Raw genomic sequence first — 18449 nt, forward strand, 5'->3', positions numbered from 1 at the left:
CAAATATAGTTCATTAATTATATGCAAGAAGTATAATCTAACACGTATTTTTTAAAGAAAATGCTTCATTTTTTTAATGGAAACCAGAGAAAACTATGAATATTTTTCTTTCATAATTTGTGATAAATTTCTATGAATGGTTATATGTAGATAAGCTAATCCATTTTAGCTACCAAAATATTCTTCATAGTAGAATAGTCTGTTATTTAATTCTTTAAGATGGCTGACTATCTTGTGAATAGAAATGTTTGACGCAAATTGCTACGATGTTGAAAGTGTCTTGAAGCGTGGTCCAAAGGTTCTGGGATCCGTTTCAGACCAAGAAAACTTATTCCAGTTCGGTCCTGTTCAAGAATGTTTTAGTACTTCTGAAAAACTATTGTGCTGCAGCTCGTAGTAAGTGAGAATAGAATATCAGCTGTTACCGGGAGAAAACATCTTCCCAACTATGGATTGTAAACAAGAAAATCATTTGAATTTGTCAAACAATTGTATAGGAAAGTGCTCGTTCACATAGGATAAGAGAGAGTATTTTTCTGGACCATACATTTATAGGTATTTGTGCTCTCCACAGATAAGTCCAGATTTACTTTGGGAAATGACTGAAGTCATGTGCTGATGCATGTGGAGAAAACAAGGTACCAGATACTATCAACCAATATATTCACAAGGTACCAGACATATTCACATTCTTGAAAGATACAGTTAAAGTGGAATAATGGCTTGGGCTGGAATCTCTCCTCATATGAAAGAACTCTCAATGTTCTGAAGTATGAAGACGAGATCCTCTTGGCCAGACCACTGTCCCGTGCTATGCAAACCAGCTAGCTCAAATGCTGAGGAATTCATCCAGTGGACGACAACTTACTAACGAATATCTACAGGATCAAGGTTTGGAGCGAATGAACTGGCTAATTTAGATTCCGGGAGACAGGTGGTTGCCCCATCGTCGTTAAATAAACTTAAGCGAGCATCTCTCCATAAATGGCCTTAGTTTTCAATTTGCGTATCTGGCAATTTAATAGAAAAATTTTATGACACAAATGCATTATAGCTAGGAGTGAACTTATTTCTTTTCAAAACTCATTTATTTATTTTTTTACAAACATCTTTTCTATATTATTTTTCTCTAGTAGTGGACTTGGTAAAAAAGATTTAATAATCTAACTGTAAATGATGCTTCATATTCAAGGTGAAATTCAATAAATAATTATTTAATCCATCATTGCCAAATTTTTGTTTTTAAGTTCAATTGTTTGCAAATGAGTCTTCCCTTAATTTTCGAAAGCCAATGCATTACGTAATAAAGCGGCAAAAGGAAAATCCTCACAATATAGGGATGACCCTTGAATTTTCAATCAACACTGCTCAGGCAAACAGTTTAATTTTCTGAGTTTCAAGAAGAGGGATTTATATAGAAACTTGTGATTATTCCATTATTTTTTTTTTTTTTCTTTTTCATAAATGTACTGCTGTTTCACTATCCACTATGTAATCTGGGCGGCAAGAACTTAATATTTCTTTCCCAACTCGAAAGAGCTGCTTCTACTTATTCTGTTAATTTTTCTTGTTTTGTTCTTTTTTGTATAAAATAAATTTACTCTTGTTCTTGTTAATTGTTCATTTGTTCAAAAAAATTCACGACGGGCTAGAGCCGTCAATGAATCAAATAAGCAAATTCCTAAAATTTATAAGGGTACATCCTTTCTTTTCTTTAGAGTGATGCATGCAAGTGCTTTTTTAAGAGTTCTGATTTTTTAAAAAAGAGTAGAAAATCTAAATTATGTAAATATATAAAAAAAATTCTATTAAAAAATCTATCATTGAAACTCATCGTAAAAAATTTAAATAAAATCATTATCAGGATTTAATATCTACCCTGTCAGTCAAACTATTGTCTTGTTCTGTTACAGGATAATAATTCTTCCGGTTGCAAAGGTCTCATATTTTCTTTTCCGCCATTTTCTCTAAGAATTTCTGTAATATACATGACATTTTTTTATTTTCTCGTATACGAAGTAAAGAGAAAATATCGTGATCGTCAAAAAATTTGAACTTGAGAATTTGACGAATCTACACGTTTGAATTTGAAAAACACATTTTTAAAAATGTCTGTCTGTCAATCTGTGACAAATATAATTCGAAACTGCTTCGAGTTAAACGTTTGAAATTGTGTATACGGTCTTTTACTTGTAAATTTCTATCACATGTTGAGCAAAATCCTTTCAGAGGAAGTCTACCTGTCCGGCTATTCGAATATAAATTTACACGATAAATGCAAATAATAATAAAAAACAAAAACTTAGATGGATAAAATTCGGTATATATATTTAACATTTGTAGAAACCTATCAAATTCTGAACCAAATCCAATGAGGGGTTGACCGTATGTCGGTCTGTACTTTCAGAAACGCGATAACGGAATGAGTTGAAATAGAATATATGAAATTTGGTATGCGACTTTGTGACTACAAGTATAGTTCTGTGTTAAATTTTGGTTTCGATTGGGGAAAACACAAATTCGACTCTCGGACACTCTTAATCGCATACTACGGATTAACCATAAAAAAAAATAATAATAATAAAAACTTGCCAGGGATGACGCGAAAGAATCAATAAAAATGATAAATTCACGCCGAAGATTGATATTTCGTAACTATTTACGCCAAGCCCATGCAGAAAGAAAGTTTTGAGAAGACCACTCCTGCTGGTCAAATTAAGATGATGGGCAAATCGTATAAACTTAACGTCATTATATCGAAGTTCCAGAGGAAACAGAATGCAGACAAGAAGTTCAGGAATAGAAATAAGAAGTCAACTTACTCTGCGCCTCATGGTCTCTAAAGCAACCGAGGAGTCAATTTGATTCATTGTTTGAAAATGACTCGCTGAAACTGGTGACGGAACGGTACCTGGTTCTTAAGTGTTCTAATCGTCTGCATTAAGTATATCTAGAGGGTGTCTCTTCTGCCAAAAGCGACAGGATCTTAGTTCGATGGAAGGAAGAGTGAAAATGAAGCCACAATATTCTCCACTTAAAATGCTTATTTTAAAGGATCTTATTAGTTTAGTTTAGTTATATTAATGTCCCGTTTTAAAGCAACATTAGGGCTATTTGGGGACGGACATCGTACTTTTGAATCCCGGTCAGATGAAGAGGACGGCACCTGAGCTAGCACCTCCCCCTTTCTCCAAACTTCCATGTCACCCCAGTGGGAGGACGTTTGGTCTCGACGGATTTAGCTAGTTCCGCTTCAACGACAGTTCTTCGGTGGAATCGGGTCTCGAACTTGAAATTTTCCAGGCCCGAAGCAAGAGACTTTACCACCGGGCCGTCTGAGGAGGCATATCTTGCTAATGATAATTAAAAAAAAAAAAAAAAAAAAAACTTGATACACGTTTTAATATTTTGGTGAAAAGTCCACGTTTCAAATTTCATCCACCTAATCTTTCAGAATTATAATATTGACATTAATCCTAGCAAATAATGCCCCCATTTTTTTTTTTTTTTTTTTTTTCGAAAATGGTGCAATTTCTGGAAATTTCATATGACAATGCGAAACGGTAAAAATTGTGCAGTTTAAGATCAAATCTTTTAGTTTTTGAAAAGTTTAAAAGCCGATCCATACAGCTCATTTTTGTTAATATTATTATCCTATTTTTTAAATATTTATTAGCAAATGCAAATTGACAGTTACTTTGAGGCAGAGAATGTTGTTTTGTTTAGATTATTGTGTTGTGCTATAAGTAATTAATTGATAAGTTCTTCGATTTCTATTACCAAATGATTATTTGGGAAAGTACTTTTCCGGAACTGTATCAACCATCTAAAAAGGGAACGAAATGTGTTGATGTGTATGTAATGTATCTGAATGTGGTAATTTAACATTCTCCTAAATCACCTCTATTTTTGCTAATAACAAAGATGAATGCGTGTGTTGGCGCTCTACACGCAACATCGTTTGATCTACACCTACCAATTTGGAATATATATACCAAGGAGGATGGAAATCTGCACCTCTGAGCAGATTTCTTTAAAATCTTAATTCTTTAAAAATTAAGCGGAATTTTGAAGTTTTTCCCGCGATCTATTAACTTACAAAAATATTATTGCGCAAAAAAGAATTTTTACTTCGTTTCAAAATTCAAAAAATTGTCCTCTTAGTGATATCAATTTTAATAACCAAACAATTTTTTTTTTCTGATTTTTGACAAATTAAAAAAAATATTTTTGCCGAATTTCCAATAATAGATTGAATTTTTGAGCTGATATTCAAACCGTTTTCATATTTTCATCAAATATTGAGCAGCGATAGTTTCTTTCATTATTGAAAGCCAAGGAAGAATATCTGTGTTGTTTGCAAGATAAATATGTAATGAGTCGGACAATTGTATTTTCAATAATGCTACGATATCAAGGGACTGCTTTCCATTAGGAAAGTTCATGTACACAGAACAACATGGCTTTAATTAATAATTTGACGGAATCATGGCAATGAAAGTATGCCTAAAAGATTTAAATGAAATTAAATCTATATCCAATATTTTCAACAAACCAGCTGGTTGTCAAAGGTGACTAGTTAGTAATGTCCATTTTAGAATTTCTATATTTTGTATTTTTCGTTAGTTTAATCAATCAGTGTTAAATAATAACCTTGTTCAGAATTCATTCATTTTAACACTAGCATGATTTTTTAATGGAATTACAATAATTTAGTTCATTTTTAAATTCTAGCGATTTTTATTCCAGCAAATTTAAAATCTGAACAAAAGTATGTACATTACATCGAAACGTATGAATCAAAATGACGAACATTAGATTAAACAAAAATGTATCTATAATTTTTTCCTTTAAAAGTTATTCAATGATATCAAAATTATTTAATTACTTTTACTCTATGTGCAATAGTACTTGATTATTTAGCTTGTTTGCCTGCATTGTAATAAACTACATTTGAGGATTTATATGTTTCATTTATGTTGCTGATTCTTTTTTTTTTTTGTCCTCTTATGAATTCTAAAAAACTGTAACTCATTTGATAGAGATTTTTTTTAAGGCTTTCCACATAAGCTTTGTTTTCTTCAATAGTACTAGCCTTCTTTGGCGACAAGTTTGTTCGCCCAGATTATTGATTTTCTAGGCAGTGAAGCGATTAATATGAAAGGAATTTTTTTAAAAAATAACGCCTTATTTTATATGGCATGAATTTAGTTCAAATTACTAGAGGGCAAATTAAAAATGTACGAAATAAAAGCGAAAGTCCCACTTCGGAGATAATGTTCAAAGAATGCTTTTCTTAATCTTAATTTTATAGGTGGCAAAAGCTTGTTGAGAATTCAGTTAACCACGTGATATCCCTGGGCGGAACTAGCTGCCAATCATGTGTCACGTGGTCTCCCTGTTGTTGTTTAGTATATTTTTTTTTCTAGCAGAAGCGAACTGGACTCCTGTACTAGAGGGAGTGATATCTCGACTCTCGGATCCCGGCTCTTTCCGAGAGAGTTTTATGTGTAGTTCTCTAGGCTTTCTACACTAAGGCGTATTCATGTGCCTTTTGTTGTTATTGTTACCAATAAACCCCAGAAAAGACAACATGTGTCTTCAAGTCATTTCACTCCAGAACACAATCTTCACTATCGAATAAATTATTGTTCAATCAAGAAACGCAACGATAATTTAACATGGTGCCGAAACCCGGGAAATAGTATACTGGGTGAAGATTGTGTTTATGCTCTTGAATTGGTGAATAATCGTGGTGCTCCTGAAATTCTGCTTTTATTAAGGATTATAACTCATCGTTGGACATTTAAAAAGGTACTGTAAACTTTATTTTATGCATGAAAATGGAAACTCTTGATAAGTTAAAGGCGAAACGCAAGATAATTCGTACTGCTTGTACAAAATTGATTAACAAGGCTTACTTGTTATTAGAAAGTTGTGATATTGAAAGCGAAAGTGATCAAGAACAACTTTCGGAACATTTATCTAGTTTAGAAGCAAAACAATTAGACCTCAAAAGCCTTTATAGTGAAATTGAGGATTTAATTTCTGATAGTGCATTGTTTGATATAGAAATTCAAAGCTCTTTTGAATATGAAGAGCAAATAAATGAAGCTAAGTTCAAAATCAAAAGTAAGATCAAAAAGTTTAAAACTGATCAACAACCTATCCCACCACTTGCTGCTAATGGTTCTAATGTAAGAATTAACTGTCCTGCAACAAGCATTAATTTGCCAAAACTAAGAATTCCCACATTTAGTGGAGATGCTAGTACTTTTCTAGAATTCATCAATAGCTTCAATAATGCGATTGACTCTAATGATTCTTTAAGTAATGTTGATAAATTCATATATTTAAAGTCCTTTTTATCCGGCGAAGCTTACAAAATTGTTTCCGGTTTTTCTCTTACTGAAGAAAATTACAAATCGTGTTTATCTCTGTTAAAGGACAGATATGGGAAGCAAGACCATTTGATTAGTCATTTCATGAATCGCCTATTAGAAACTGAACCCGTAAAATCCTCTTTCAATCTCAAGGGATTACGAAAACTGCATGACGAGAGTGAAATAAGCATAAGAAATTTAAACTCAATGGGAATTGCATCCGGAAATTATGGCCATTTACTTATACCTATTTTATTAAAGCAATTACCCCAAGATTTAGTCATAGAGTTCCATCGTAGAAGAGATTCTTCTAAGATTGGTGACGTCAATGAATTGATAAAATTTATAAAATTCGAAATTGAATCGCGCGAATCTGCGAATATTGCTACTGGACATTCTCAGGTTCCAGAAATTCCCCGATATCATTCACGAAATTCCGTTTATCATGGAAATACTAAATTTAAAAATAAATTGTCTTCATCTGCCGCGTTAAATACTATAGTTAAAAATGTATGTGCCTTTTGTAACTCCGACACGCACACTGCATTAAAATGCAAAAAAATATCGGATGGGCAAAAACGTCACAAATTAAAGAAAGAGGGTAGATGCTATCGGTGCATGGCTCATAGACATATAATTTCACAATGCAAGGCAAAAATTCCACCCTGTGAGACATGCCAGAGTTTTCAGCACAATTCCTTGTTTTGCCCAAAAAATAAAATTGAAAGCAGCTCGTTTGAAACCGAAACCCACGGACAGGAAGTCGTAATTTCTTCCGTTTTAAAGGCAGAAGAGAACCCTGGCAGTTACGCGACCTTACTTCAAACGGCTAACGTCCAGGCAGAAAATGGTGCCAACAAGATCATGGCTAGACTTTTATTTGATTCAGGATCACAAAAGTCCTTCTTGCGCAGTGATCTGAAACAAGCTTTAAAATTAAAATCAATACGCAAAGAGAAGCTTTTAGTTTATACTTTCTCGAACCGAGAACCAATCGAAAAAATATTCGATGTTGTACGATTCAGAATAAGGAGCAAATTTCCCCCTTATCAATTCTTAAACATTGAGACTTTGGCTTCAGAAGAAATAACTGGCGCGGACGTATGCTTGAACGTTGACTTCAAACATGTAAACAAAGTCATTCCAGCCACCTGCAACCTTTCTGACTCCCTCGAAAATTCCACCCCTATCCAGATCCTGTTGGGGGCGGACTTCCTGTGTAATGTTCTAAGGGGAGAAGCAAGAAAAATAAATAAAAACTTGTTCTTGCAGCCGACACTCTTTGGTGACACTTTAATTGGACAAATCCCAGACTTGCAGAAAAGAAAACATTCTTCCGTATTTACTGTATCTTGTGCTGTAGTGGAAACTGATCTGAAGCGCTTGTGGGAGTTAGATTCTTTCTTGCTCGATGGGACTTCGGAAAATAAATCCAGGGATAATTTAGGTGATTTCGGGAAAGAGCTTAAAATAAAAAACGGACGATATGAAGCACCGTTGCAATGGAAAACAAACGAAATGAAAGAAAAATTAAGTAATAATTTTGACGTTGCGGAAAAGAGATTCATTGCTTTAGAGAAAAAATTTAATAAGGATCAAGCGTTGTTTGAGAGGTATAATGCTGTTATGCAAGAGCAAGTTAACGAAGGCATAATTCAGATGTGTCATGACGAATATTTTACTGGATATGTAATGCCGCATAGAGAGGTTTTCAGGGAAACTTCTTCCAGTACAAAAACTAGGATAGTATATGATGCCAGCAGTAAGCAAGGTAATAATATTAGTTTAAATGAATGCCTTCTTTCAGGAGAAAATTTAAATCCTAACCTTATTGATGTTATATTAAAATTTAGAGAGCATAAAATTGGATTTTGTGGAGATATTGCTCGGGCCTTTTTACAAATAGAAGTTGCGGAATTGGATAGGAACTATTTATGTTTCTTGTATTATAAAAACTGTGATAGATCTCAACCAGTAACAATGTATCATTTTAATAGACACTGTTTTGGTGTAACTTGCTCACCTTTCATTTTGGCTGCAACTATTAAAACACATATCAAAGAATACAGGGATAAATATCCCCTTGCATATGAAATGTTTAATGAATCGTTATATGTTGACGATCTCTTTTGTGGAAGTTCCACTGTACAAGATGCGCTAAAATTGTCTTCCGATGCTGTATCGATCTTGAAAGATGCGAAAATGAACATGAGAAAATTCGACACTAATTCTGAAGAATTAAAAAATTTGTGGCGTAACTGTGATTTCATGATTGAAATTAATGAACAGGCTGATTCGCATCTGAAAGTGTTAGGACTTGTTTGGAACAATATCGATGATACTTTGGGACTAGATTTAAGATCTTTGTTGTCAAACTTGAATGACAACGAATGCACAAAAAGAAATGTGCTTCATACTGCTGCAAAATTGTTTGATCTTTCTGGATTTATATCTCCATTCCTGATTCGAATAAAATGTCTCTTACAAGAATTATGGCAAGCTGGTGTTGGATGGGATGAAGAGTTTTCCGGACAATTAAAAGAAAATTGGCATGCATGGTGTAAGGAAGTTAAAGATTTGCAAAATTTTAAAATCCCACGTTACTATTTTCCCGGCACAAACTTTATAAATAAGGAAGATTTACAGTTACATGTATTTTCTGATGCTTCCTTAAGATCTTTTGGAGCTGTTGCTTACTTAAGGTATAAAACTTCCAAGAACTCTTTTCAGACAAGTTTTGTAATTTCAAAAACTAGGGTAGCACCAATTAAAAAATTGACTCTTCCTCGACTTGAGTTAATGGGTGCTATAATTGCTTCAAGAATAGCAAAACATCTTAGGGAAATTTTCAAAAATCTTGAAAGAATTATTTTGTGGAGTGACTCGACGATTGTACTCCACTGGATAAAGGGTTCAGCATCTAAATATAAACAATTTGTTTCAAATCGAGTCATAGAAATTCAAGAAATTACAGACCCCAGTAATTGGAGGCATTGTAGTGGTAAGCTAAACCCAGCCGACATGTTAACTAGAGGGATTAGTAGCAAGGATTTAATCACATCTGAGAGCTGGTGGCATGGTCCTGAATGGTTGAGGAACGCGGAAAACCTTTGGCCCAAAGCAAAGGAATTTCAATATGATTCTAAAGAGCCAGAAATTGCATCTGAATTTAAATCCGGCGTTATAATTAACACAGCTATTGTTCAAGAAAAAATAATAGATCCAGAAAAATTTAGCTGCTTGCTTAAATTGCTAAGAGTGACTTCTTGGATATTGCGTTTTGTAAATACTCTTAAAAAGAAAAATGTTGAAAAGGGTCCTCTTACTTCAGAAGAACTTTCCGACGCAGAAATGTTTTGGGTGCGAATAGTCCAAAACGACTGTTACTCTGGCGAAATTCAGTGCTTGAAAAATAATAAACCTCTCCCGAGAGACTCTAAATTATTATGTTTAAACCCTTTTCTTGATAATAATGATGTCCTTAGAGTCACAGGAAGACTAGGAAAAACAACCCATTTATCGACCTATGAAAAGCATCCAATCATACTCCCTCCTAAGGCTAAATTAACAGCGTTATTAATTTGGGAATCTCACAAAAGAGTCTTTCATTCTGGTGTATCCCATACGTTGGTGCAAATAAGAGAGAAGTTCTGGATTTTAAAAGCCAGACAAACCATCAAATCTCTTCTTGGAAAATGCACAATATGTAAACGATTCAACTCTTCTCCCGGAAATCAAGTGATCGCGCCACTTCCAGATATTCGTGTAGAACAGTCATCTCCATTTACGATCATCGGTGTTGATTTTGCTGGCCCTCTTTTCGTTAAAGATAGTATTAACAAGCAATATATCTTGTTGATAACCTGTGCAGTGACAAGAAGTGTTCATCTAGAACTGGTCAGTGATTTGACTACCGATACATTTCTTCTAGCTTTCCGACGCTTCATTTCTCGACGTGGCTTGTGCTCTGTGGTGGTCTCTGATAATGCACGCACCTTTAAACGTGCAGAATTAGAGATAAAACTCATTTGGAATGTTCTGAATCATGCAGATGTAAAAAACTTTTACTCTGCTAACGGAATTAAGTGGAAATATATTGTTGAAAGGGGTGGTTTTTACGAACGAATGGTACGTACTGTGAAAACTGCTTTACGAAAAACACTTGGAAAATCATGTCTCACTGTTGAGCAATTGCTGACTGTCCTTACCGAGATTGAAGGCATGATTAACTCTCGGCCAATTACATATGTTGGTAGTGACACTGAAGAACCGATTGCTCTGACTCCAGCACATTTTCTTCTAGGGAAACGTGTTACCTCCTTGCCCTCTGTAAGACTTACCTTGATTCGAATCTCTCTTCCAGGAAATGCTTAATAAAAGCATTTAATTACCGAGAAAAATTAATGAGATCATTTTGGTCTAGGTGGAAAAATGAGTATTTGCTGAATTTGAGATCGGCCCATTCAAGTTTTGTTAAAAACATCTCGCCATTTAAAGTTAACGATGTAGTCTTGATTAAAGATCATCTACCTCGAAATTTCTGGAAATTAGGAAAAATTCTTGAATTATTTCCCGGAAGAGATGGTAAGGTGCGGGCTTGCCAAGTTAAAACTGAGTCATCAATTATTAAACGTCCTGTACAGTTGTTGTATAATTTAGAAATCCAGGACTAAGAAGTAAAATTGTGATAATAATTTTATTATATGTATCATGTACTTAATTTCTAGAATATTAATTATTTAGCTAGTAACATTATTGAATATTGTATAATGTATATATTTTATTATTTGAAATGCGTATTTATTATTTGAAATGTATATCTGTTATTTGTATTTGTTATTTGAAATTTTTTTTTCATATATTTTTTTCTTGCAGTATGTTTTTTATCATATTTTTTCTCGAAGTATGTTTTTATCATATTTTTTCTCGAAGTATGTTTTTATCATTTTTTCTCGAAGTATGTTTTTATCATTTTTTTTTTTTCTCGAAGTATGTTTTTATCATATTTTTTCTTGGAGTATGATTTTATCATATTTTTTCTTGGAGTATGTTTTTATCATATTTTTTCTTGGAGTATGTTTTATCATATTTTTTCTTGCTGTATGTTTTTATCATATTTTCTCTTGAATATAATTGTTATTTAATATTTTTTAGTAATTACCAGGTAACTTTCTTGAAGTTAAATTTACAGTTGTTTTCTCAAATTGTTTTCTCTAGGAAGTTTGATGAACCCCCTGGTTCATCCGGGGGCAGGATGTTGAGAATTCAGTTAACCACGTGATATCCCTGACCGGAACTAGTTGCCAATCATGTGTCACGTGGTCTCCCTGTTGTTGTTTAGTATATTTTTTTTTCTAGCAGAAGCGAACTGGACTCCTGTACTAGAGGGAGTGATATCTCGACCCTCGGATCCCGGCTCTTTCCGAGAGAGTTTTATGTGTAGTTCTCTAGGCTTTCTACACTAAGGCGTATTCATGTGCCTTTTGTTGTTATTGTTACCAATAAACCCCAGAAAAGACAACATGTGTCTTCAAGTCATTTCACTCCAGAACACAATCTTCACTATCGAATAAATTATTGTTCAATCAAGAAACGCAACGATAATTTAACAAAGCGTGTTATTGAGTGTTTTGATGGATAAGTTTGAATTGCATCATAGCATGGTTTCAGCTTTAAACCAAAGGAAATTTTAAAAAAATATATTAAAAATAATGTACGAAAATGAAATTTATATAATTAAAAGGGTAATTTTTTGGGTAAAACAGGAGAAACGGGTTCCCTCAAAAGGGGGAAAAGATTCGAGCCATATCCTTCAAAACTCACTCACACAAATAATAAGAAAATTTATATATATATATATATATATATATATATATATATATATATATATATATATATATATATATATATATATATATATATAATATTATTCATATCTTTGGGTGGTTTATTGTCTCAAAAAAAAGTTACAACTTGGTATCATGTACCAGATTTTCCTGTGAGGCTATTTTTTAAATTATAAGATAATGCAAAAACCATTTTTGTGAGATATTAATTTTGGAAGATATGATCGTAAGTTTCCTTATGAAAATCACGGCAATGAATGATGGATCGCCGGTTCGGTCTATTTTGACACTCGATTATAATGTTTGACGCTTATTTCTATCATCTTGACTCTGTTTACATTTTCTTTCCTCTGACTGAATGGAGTCGTTGCTGATCAATCAAGCCTACAGCCAGGAAATTCTGAAAACATTTCACAGCTCCCTTAATGATTTAAGCAAAGTATTCAGTGCAGCAGTAAAAAGTGCGATGGAACAGCCTGAAACGTTTGTATGACGGTTGGTTTACATTGGATTGTTGCCATTCGACAGAAAATAATTAGAGTAATATCTGTGCCATGTACATGTGCCACGTTAGTGTTTTATATATACAAATATATTTTATTCTATTTGAAACATCTGTTTCAAATTTATCAACCAAATATCTTAAATATCTGTTGATTCATTGCAAAGTTTAAAGGGAAAAAAATACACTGAAATCCTTATATATTTGCAATTATTCTGAGATATTAAAACTTGGTCCCCAATCAGAGTTTTAATGTTTCAAAGGATTTTGATAATATGTACTGCTCTGGTCATTTTGTTATTCGTAGAGAATACATAAAAAATGCTCACACTTAATGAAAAATAATAAAATTTCAATATTAATAAATCGTACAAAATGTTTTATGATTTAAATGGGCCTTTTTTAAAGATGTCCTAAATGCCATTAAAAAAATATTGCTCCAAATATTATTAATTGAAAAAAACTGGATACCTTGATAAAAAAAAACAATAAATAAAAGTATATATGTTTTTCTGTGCAATTTTATATTTGGTTCATGTATACACATTTTTCTCAATTGTTTAAGTCCGGTTCTAAATTGTATCAGTTTTGATATGAAACCTTCATGAAAAAATTTAAATTGCTTCCTATATGAAATTAATTTTAATTTTGGAGAAAAAGTAATAGCTTTCTGTATTTTTAAATGAAATTTTTGTAAGACGTCAAAAAATACCATTATTATTTTTTAAAAAAAGTAAAATATCTCAATAATTTGAAAAATAATTTGAATTATTTTTATTGTGTGTGCAAACATTTCAGTCCTCTTATTATTGCACATTTCATGAAATGAAATGTTTCAGAGAAAGAAGTTTCTTTCCAGCTTTAGTGATTTTCATTTTTAGAGACTCGCTTCCTTCTAAAAGGAAAAAAAAAAAAAAAAAAAACTTAAAAGAAATTTGAAATGAAAATTTTTGAATTAATATTTTGAAAAATCAATCTTTTCTATAAAAATTAAAATTTGAAATATTAAAAAAGGCAGATGGTACTGAAGTTGAAATTCTACCCAAATATTTTCCTCTCTCTCTTTTATTGCCAAATGCATTAAATTGGAAAAATGCGTCGTTGGCAAAATGGCAACGAACCAAAATCAGAGTTAAGCCCTGTTTCGATGACCTGTGCCCACTTTGAATCTGGCACATTTTGTCCTCTTTCCCCTCTCTTGTGATTTTCTGGGGTTTTTTTTTTTTTGATGTCTGCTCATATTACCGACAATATGCGGGAAGCTCCCGATCTCTGTCCACAGGCGGGGTGGTCCAAGGATGGGCTAATTGGCAGATTTATAACCAAATTCGTAAGGTCACAGAAGTCGGAACGGAGCTTTAATGCAAGTAGGATGGGCTGCGCTTTTCTTCTATACACTTTCACAACAGGAAGCGTTCAATTCTGGGGACAGAGTCATATTACGGTGGTCTTGTCTCAACACCTGTGATTTTTTCGCGGTGATCCAATTTTGCATGCCAGCCGCACGGCATGATTTCCTTTAAGGTAAATCATATCTTGCTCATGAATAATCTATCATTTTTGAAAGGAAACACCAATTTACAGGATTCAACGATTAGAAATGGACACCAAAGCTATTGTGATGATACGCCATTTTTAATGCAGGAAACCAGTTGAGCAAATTACAGAATCTATAAATCAATATCATAATAAAAAATATGCTATAAATATCATACAAAATCTTGAAAGGTGGTACAAAAGCGGATGTAGAATTTTTAGCGGGTAAAAGGATTAATACTCCTGCTTTTTCACAAGATTAACTCTGCGTTCTAATGATTTTCGAACTGGAGAAAAGTTGGGAACCAATTCATTATGTATATATATATTTATAAAGGACATGAATGCATGCATACAAGCAGTCATGCTTCCTTAAAAAACGGGAAAAACTTATAAAGATAATTAACTTGCAATTATGAAAAGGACAACAGAAATTAAGAAGCTTTTATAGATGGTTTTGCTCTGAAATCGACATGATTAAAAAGAATTCTTTATATAATATTAGATATAGCGTTTCGAATCTAGTATCCCTGTATAAGATATCTACCAAGTCGCTATTAAGTCTACATCAGCTACTATTTTATCTCTTGGCATAGAATTGGCGACGAAGAATTCGGCAGAGCGAATGTACAGAATTCTAGATGTCATGTTTCTTTCGCTAGACAAAAAGTTTATAGGAAAGCATTATCATATAACGCGAAGAAAGAAACTGAACCCACAGAACTAGTTTCTAAAATCAAATACTAGCAAACGTAACAATTTTATACAAAAATATTGCACAGAAAAAATCAGGGAACAGCTGTTAATATTTTAGAAAAACAGTTCGAGTACCATTTATGCTTTTGTTGTATCTCTGCCTATATATATATATCGATTGCATCTAATTACCAGTACACAAGCACTCAAGTAGACTTAAATTATATGCGCATTTCAGAACTTGCTGAAGATATGTGGCAAGAGATTCATTTAAAGAATACAGTTAAGAAAATGTGCATTGTTGGCTCCCAAATGTTAAGAAAAATGGTAGTAAGGGAAATAATAACAAGAAACAGTTTATGAATATAAGTTAGAGGTCTGTATTACAAGCATATGGGGGATTAGTTAATTTTAATATTGTAAGAAACTTATTTCTTATTTATTGTTCTGCCAAGATAAAGTATCAATGATATTTTCCATTTATTCGATGACATTCAAAGTATGCACTAAATGTAATAAATAACTCATTATGCGGAGAAGTTGGTGTAAAACCTCATTTATTTCACACATTTTAACTTTTGTTTGGAGCTAGTATACTAGTTTAAATAAAATTTCGAATCCCACCTTTATGCTCGGTGACAATTCATTACTCAAGAAAAGGAAAAGCACCCCATGATCAGTGAAATCTTATTAATAAAGCTTTCCGTATTTTTCAGAACATTAAAGTCATTATTGTTTCTGGATTTCTTAGAAGGCTAGCAGTTCGTTAGTGCCATAGTGGGTTTCAATAGTTTTACATCAGCTTATCTAGCGACATTTTAGATCGCAGCTTAAATATAATGAATAGAAAGAAAAGCATTAAATATAAATGATTTAAATAGAATTATTTCTAACAAGTTTCTACACATTTCCCAAGAAAAATAAATTTTCAAAAGTATTGACCCAGTACAATGAAAAAATACGAGGCCGAAGGAAGGCTTGTTTTTACGGATTCGCTTAGAAAGGTCTTACGTTTAGTGCAGAAATTTCGAACCCCCAGTTCAATCATTGCCGTTTCAGAGCAAAACGTCTGTCAAAGCTGAAATACAAAATTCAGTTATACTGGTATTAGTATAACAATATGAATAAATGTAGCAATATTTTAAAATTGCTTACGTTTCAAATATGATTGACTCCACATTATAATATACTTTTCATATAGTTTTTCCATTCTACAATCATTATAATATAAAGATCACTCTGTAAATTTAAATGACTGATAATTTAAATTCGAAACAGAACAGGATGAATGTATCACAATGAAATAAATTTTTCTTAGGTAACCACTGTTTCAGTTAAACAGTTCTTTAAGTTTAAAAAAAAATGACATTAGACACCAAACACAAAGAACATCCTGTAGCTCAGAAAGTAAGTTCGCATCAAACTTCATTTTAAAAATAAATCACCCATGAATCTCAATTCCCCCCCCCCACTTTTTAAATGATTACAACTGCTACATTTCATGATCTCTATTGAAAAAATTATTTCTCTAATGACATATGTCTTTAGGAAAAATAGAGTTCCGAGAATCACCAAAATAAAACGTGAAGTAAAAATGTTCACTCTCATTGACTATAGTTCGCAGAGAACGTCAAAGGAATGAAATGACACCTGTTGGGTGCGATAACCCGAAACAGGCCGACAATGAACACCAGCAAAGGGAAGGAGAAAGCAGGACCCTCACAGAGGATTTTGACACAATAGCACCTCCCAATCAACAGGTGGTTCAGAACAGAGACGCCACACGACATATAACCTCGCAACAACGTACACTAAGAACATGCACTGGGTACGTACGATATTACATACATCACATACTCATTGAAATCAAGCGACGAGTTCCTATTCTAAATGGGATTCGTGTATTTTGGGATCTAAAAATCGCGAAGAACAAAACATGTCTTAGAAAATCATATTCTTCCATTTTTCTTAGCAAAACATTTCGTTTTCTTTCGATTCTTTTCCTGCCTCTAAGCATTTTTTTTTCTTCTACATTTAAGGGCAAGGAAGGGAAAATGTAACAAAGCCATTTCTGTACATTTTCACACAGATTACATATCTAACATCAAAAATGTGGACATACATTGTGTAAAATTTCCCTTAGCAACTTTATCATAGTCAAGATGTACGACTGAACTCCGGAAGAGGAAGAAATGACACTGCTCGATCACATCAACGAATGATTAATATTTTTAGCTCAGATTTCAGTGCTAATGAAAAATCCAAACCCCTTCATGTAAAACGAAGAAGGCAAATGAAATGATTTCCCTTTGTTAAACATTTTTAACTTGTAGGTAAAAAAAAAAAAAAAAAAAAATTCTTTTTAATCGATTTTACATTCTCTTTCTGAGGTGTTATAGCTTCCTACAATCAAGTGTGCTCAATAATTTTACTTTAATATTTTCAGAATTATAAATTCATTTCATTTGATTTTGTACGTGTGGTACCACTTAGTAATAAATCTAAAAAAATTGATTTTACAATTCCATAACATTTATTATAATAAATTGTGAATTAAAGATTAAAAAATAAATTACGAAAATTTAAAAAAAAGAATGTCATTAAAAAAAAAAGAATGTCATACAGAAAAAAAGAGCTAAAAATTAATTTTGCTATAAAATATTAGAATCTCGAGTTAACTGGCGAAATACACGATATGTAATTTCTTTGTTTATTAAAGATGAATATACATCTTATACTATCATCGAAATTGAACTTTTAATAATCACACTTAATCTCGAATTTAGTCTATTATTCAATTCATTTAAAACATTGTTTGAATTTTGAATTGGGAAAAAGAAAAAGTTGCTTTCTATTACGATTAAACTTGATGCAATTGATCCGCTTTATATGTAATTGATAAGTTTACAATAAGTTATCAAAACCTTATGGCCAAAAACTTTTTATAGGGTTGCTACTCTAAACTGCAAAAAAAAAAAAAAAAAAAAAAAAAAAAGTGTTTTCCCTGTCCGTATATTCAAGATATGAGGAAATGCGCGAATAGCACTCGTGCTAGTTAGAATGCAATACGTCTTTAAAGAGTGGAAAAAGCTAGGAAAGGTAGCAACAATTTAACATTATTCGAAATAAAAGCGTATTAAAAAAAATTATTTAAGTAGAATTTTTTTTCTTTATTTATTATTTAGAAAGAAAAAAATTATATATTAATGGGGAGCGGGATATATTACGCTCTTTAACTGCAAGTCACACAAAATTAAGAACTCGGGTGAAATAAAATACAAAACATTTTTGTTGTCATGATGCAAATCATTTAACGATTACTTAACAAAAAAGATATTATAAAGGCAAAATTACTTTTTTATTTATTCGTTTTTGTGAATTCATATATTTGAGCATCCATTACTGCAGATTTTCAGCCATTAGTTTCATGAAGCTAATCCTTAACAAATAAGGCACGATATTTTTCTACGGCTTAACGTACAATTT

General features: G+C 32.4%; 1 protein-coding gene across 1 annotated transcript; it reads left to right on the forward strand.

The window, feature by feature from the left end:
* Window positions 1-5843: 5843 nt before the first annotated feature.
* On the forward strand, window positions 5844-10757 carry LOC129975575 (uncharacterized). The gene is made up of 2 exons (XM_056088638.1): window positions 5844-9085; window positions 9383-10757. Exons 1-2 carry the CDS (start codon window positions 5844-5846, stop codon window positions 10755-10757), a joined length of 4617 nt encoding a protein of 1538 aa, XP_055944613.1.
* The last annotated feature ends 7692 nt before the right edge of the window (window positions 10758-18449 follow it).

Source organism: Argiope bruennichi, chromosome 7 (assembly GCF_947563725.1).
Source record: "Argiope bruennichi chromosome 7, qqArgBrue1.1, whole genome shotgun sequence".
Lineage (NCBI taxonomy): Eukaryota > Metazoa > Arthropoda > Arachnida > Araneae > Araneidae > Argiope > Argiope bruennichi.

Excerpts from the sequence above, each read along its gene's own strand:
- LOC129975575 (XM_056088638.1), top strand. The coding sequence starts at position 5,844 with ATGGAAACTCTTGATAAGTTAAAGGCGAAACGCAAGATAATTCGTACT. Across the intron at positions 9,086-9,382 it reads GGAGCTGTTGCTTACTTAAG|TGGTAAGCTAAACCCAGCCG; the intron begins GTATAAAACTTC and ends GAGGCATTGTAG.